At 39.1% G+C, this 4,711-nt stretch overlaps 1 protein-coding gene and 1 long non-coding RNA gene across 3 annotated transcripts in view; one reads left to right on the forward strand and one right to left on the reverse strand.

The window, feature by feature from the left end:
- Window positions 1-1,428, forward strand: part of rxfp1 (relaxin family peptide receptor 1) — a 48,916-nt gene extending 47,488 nt beyond the window's left edge. Inside the window, exon 18 of one of the 2 annotated variants that reach the window (XM_034598605.1) lies at window positions 250-1,428. In XM_034598605.1, the coding sequence (XP_034454496.1) occupies window positions 250-656 (407 nt within the window). In that variant the 3' untranslated portion in view covers window positions 657-1,428. The remainder of the gene's footprint in view (window positions 1-249) is intronic. The other variant, XM_034598606.1, reaches the window with a different exon arrangement.
- A 194-nt stretch (window positions 1,429-1,622) lies between these two features.
- LOC117769604 lies at window positions 1,623-2,410 on the reverse strand. The gene is made up of 2 exons (XR_004615261.1): window positions 1,820-2,410; window positions 1,623-1,766 (listed from the first exon to the last, which is right to left on the reverse strand). It is a non-coding gene; the product is annotated as an uncharacterized LOC117769604 (long non-coding RNA).
- Window positions 2,411-4,711: the final 2,301 nt, after the last annotated feature.

The raw sequence follows: 4,711 nt of genomic DNA on the forward strand, positions 1-4,711 counted from the left end.
TAGTTTAATATCTGCTGAAGACCTGTGTTACTGTATAAAGAGCATTTAACTGTAGCCACCTTGATGACGTCTGCACTCTAGTCCATGTAGTGATGAGCGGAGGCCCCATGTGGGGATAAAAATATTTCCCTTTATCATACAAATGCCTGTGAAAAAAGGCTTTCATGTTATTGTTCTCATCTTTAAAGCCAGACCCCATACCAGGTCGGTTGTTTCATTTCTCTCTGTGTTTTCCCTCTGCACCTGCAGGTACCATCAGCTCCTGGGTGGTCATATTCATCCTCCCCATCAACAGTGCTCTTAACCCCATCCTGTACACGCTGACCACGCGGCCTTTCAAAGAGACCATTCTGCAGGTGTGGGCTAACTACAGGCAGAGGAGGCCGCTGCTCAGCGGTCACCCCGCTCATCATCCGTCGCTCACCTGGCAGGAGACGTGGCCGCTGCAGGAGAACAGCCACGGCCTCACCCCGGGCCACGCTCTGGAAATGACAAACACGCTAGCCAAGCTCACCCCCGTGGAAAACCCCAACGAGGGATACAATGTCATTGCGCCGTGCACGCAGCAGAAGCAGTGTACGGTCGTGTCGGTGTGCTCGCAGAAACAAACCATGCTGCACACGCTCGCTCACACACAAACAAATGAACTCATCTAGGTGTGTCTCGCTGCAAGTAAACGTGATCCAGCTTCATCCGTCTCCACAATAACAAGCATTTAACCTGTTTAAAGATACACTTGTTGATTTCTTCATCAGTATTCATGAGTGTTTTTTTGGAAATCCCAGTGCCTGTCTTACCGGAGCACCAGCAGAAGCGTGAAGTCAGTCTATAAATCCTTTATACGTAGGGTTGGGTTCTGAAATCCGCTATTAAATGGCTCCTGGGGCTAAAGTATTGTGGAGGTGAATGGACCTGGGGGATGACAGCATGGCACTGGTGGAAAAGATATCGAAAGACGGATTAACACATTGTTGGTTTTTTTGACAATGTCACCAGCCAAAATCCATTTATTTTACAAAATAAATCCCTTAATAACAAAAACGGGATTTTCTTGCCGACAGATAAATACAGATAAAGTGTCTCTCAGCCACAGATGACTCTGCCCACTGAACCCCAGTAAGTTTCATTTCCCAGCAACTAAGGCGGTGTTTTTAATTATTTTGTATGTCTTGTTAATTAACACAACACGATTTAATGAATTCAGTTAGTAGAGCAGAGGCAGCTACTTAAGGCTTAAGACAGAAGCGGTTCGGATCCCATCTGTGGATTAACTACATTTGCACCATCTGCAGGCATTAGGTATAACAGCTGCATTTCTTACTTTTAGTTATTAGCCATGGCAGCGGCATTAGCACGGTGGATCAACCATTTGGTCTTAAACATTTTGAACGAAATAATTACAATATAATGTCCACTGGAAGTCATGAATTTTATTATTAATGTTTTTTTGTAAGAGAAAACCAAGCGATTATGACCCAAACCTGACGGGCATTCTGTGTTTTTATGTCCTAGCCTGACCTAAACCCAATGTTTTTCCTGATTCCTGAAAAGATCAAGTAGATAAGTCGACTTGATCGAACTCGTCTCGAGCCTGAATATCATTTCAACTTTTTTCCACAGTATCCACAGTACTTAGAACCACTTAGAACCATAGACTGTTGGGACTGGTCTACCAACAACTGACCTCCCTTCTGTGTAAGGTTGCTTAAATCACGTAATCTTCCTTTAAACTAGTTTTATTGTTGTTTTTTTTACTGCAGTCAAAACTGATAAACGTGTTTGTTTGCTAATGTTTTCTTTTGTTGAGTATTTTATATACTGACCTTAATACGTTTTGGTGTAATATAATTTTATATCGACATGTTTGATACATTTCTTACCGTATTTATTAGCATCTCTCCTGACACTGATGCACCAGCTTAAACTCTGGTATCATATTATCTGTAGCTGTAAATCAGCCTTTGCTGCCATGGCAGGTGACAGTTCATTTAAATATGGGAACTGTTAAAACACATGCAAATGATCTGATGGGAATCCCTCTGCAAAACACCACAGCCACATTTATCACCAAAGATGCTCCTACATATTTGTAAAAGTCATATTAAGTGTTAAAAGAAATGGGAATTGGAAGGAAGGTTTTAAAAAAATGAGGATAATGGTGTTCAGGATGGATCTGAATTCCATCAAACACAGTGGTCAGCAGTGCAGTAATTCCATTAACGTCTTTTCAACCTCTGATTGAAGACGTCCTGTGGGGACATTGTGTGACCTGGAAATCTGTTACATGTTCAGCTGAAGTCATTGAACCATCTGAGTTAATGTAAACCTGTACATTGTGAAAAAATATGATTAACTTGAAGGTTAAATTCTCTTTTTTTTTGTACAATGAGCCAGTGAGGAGTTCTGATGGATGAACTGATCCATTTTATAACTTTTCTTTGTCAAGAGTTCATATGCACATCAGAATTCATTTCATGCTGTATGTTGCTCCTTGACTCTCATATTGCTGACAGCACTGTACAAAGAACCTATAGCAGCAAAGATATTTTTTACTTTGTGTAAATCCTCTTCATCTTCTCATGCAGTCTGCAAGGGAAACAAAAAATATGAACTTTTTGTATTCTGTATTTTTGTCTTTAGTCCGTTGTGAAATATTGAATGTAATATATAAGATGGGTTTGGTAAAGAATGTACTGTATTTAATATGGACAGGTATAACTTGGTGAAAGTTATAAGTGAGTTGCAGCTACACAGGCAGCAGTTTTAAATTGTCTTTTATAAAAACCCTGTGTAGACTTTCCCCAGCTGGTCTGGGGGTCAGAACATGGACCTCACCAACAACCACACAACACATTCTTAACACTGCGATATGTACAGTAAAGACATTTGTAACAATGGTCATTATGCATGCATCTGTGCATACTTGGTTCTGTGAAGGACTGATTCCTGTAGAAATAGATTTTTTTTCAGACACGTTGAATGTGTGAATGCTTTGCAAACAACACAAGAGGAGAATAAATTCGATGCTATGACGATGGAATGCGAGTACATTGTGCTTTATGTGACCGTTTGTGTTTACATCACATTACCATTCATGCTGAAAAGAATTCTATTGAATATTGATGGGAACGTTTGTTTTAAACTTGTGTTATTGGTTCCTTTGTTGTATTGACCTGTGCCCGACAATAAATAAATTATGAAGTTGAATAAAAACTGCTTGTTGACCTTATACGTCGTGCAAAGCAGCTGCTATGAAGCTTCCTGCATGCAAATTTAAAGATCGAAGATTTTTTGGGAATTTAACACAAATGTAAGGAACTTAAAATAAGTTAATGCACAGCAACGGACCTTTCAATAAGAATTAACTCGGATTTCCATATCTTTAGATGTTTTTTGGAAGTTAACCAGTTAAATTCCACCTAGAAGAACACATACACTCAGAAGAGAAAGTATATTTCTTAATATGTGCACTTTTATTTGGATACACAATAATACAACAATAATGGGTTAAGTATATTACATAGAATAATGTTTTTTTTACTATAGTGCAATCAACATCAGCAACAGACACACACATTGTACATTTATATCCAATTGCATCAATTCAAGTATCCAGCCTTAACTTTGTACTTTGTACTACATATTCTTATTTTATTATGGGCAAAGGCATAATGAGAACATCAAATATTTAAAAATAGAAAGCCAAATATGTAATAACAGTTAAGGCTGAGTACTTGAATGATGCAATTGTACATGAATGCACAGTGCGGGTGTCTGCTGTTGATATTGATTACACTAGTTAGTGAGGTCTTGTGGCCTGAGGGAAAAGGCTTATACTCTGGTGTGTGGTGGTGCGAGTCCACCACTGGTTAGTCATTAGTCGTCCATAAATGAATCAGGATTACTGTCTCTAGAAATAACTTATTCATGTGGTTTCTTTTTATTTATGTAATTATTTATACGTTATATTTGGAGCTGTGTTTATGTGTCTTTACGGGCTACATGTTTGGTTAAATTTACAAAATGTAGAAGTGTGCAAGATTTAGGTGAAAGGGATCTATTGGCAGACATTGAATATAAAATAATCCTATAGTTGTGTTTTCACTAGTGTGTTTCATCTAAATTGTACAAATTGTGGTTTTCTTTACCCTAGAATGGCCCCTTTATATTTAAATACTTTAAATTTAAATACTTTATATTTACATCAGGAGCAGGTCCTTTTTACGGAGGCAGACATGTTTTTTACAGTAGCCCAGACTGGACAACCTTAACACCTTTGAGTTTTTATGACTTTATGCTTGCATGCGGAGGGTGAAGTGAGGGGTGTTCCGCTGCAACATGCTACTTCACCACTAGATGTCGCTAAATTCTACACACTGCACCTTTAATTTTTTTGGGAGCATTGTATAGTCAAAGCCACAGAGTGAACAGTAGATGAGGAAGTGTGCATCTTACTGAATCAGGGGTTGTGTGTGGATGTTGGACATATAACGGGCACCTCTGTGTACAGTACGGCCCCTGATTTAGAAACATCCTGGATCACCCACTGCTGAGATGAGCGTGTGCAGAATAAACCATTAAGTCTAAAGTCTCTATACAATAATATAAACCTTCTGCAGACAGTGGACAGTGGCCTGGGACGACCTCTGCAGCTCCACACCTGATTCATAAACGTGGTTCTCCTGGATTTACCCCCTGACTGACACACGGT

The sequence above is a fragment of the Hippoglossus hippoglossus genome, chromosome 10 (assembly GCF_009819705.1).
Source record: "Hippoglossus hippoglossus isolate fHipHip1 chromosome 10, fHipHip1.pri, whole genome shotgun sequence".
NCBI lineage: Eukaryota > Metazoa > Chordata > Actinopteri > Pleuronectiformes > Pleuronectidae > Hippoglossus > Hippoglossus hippoglossus.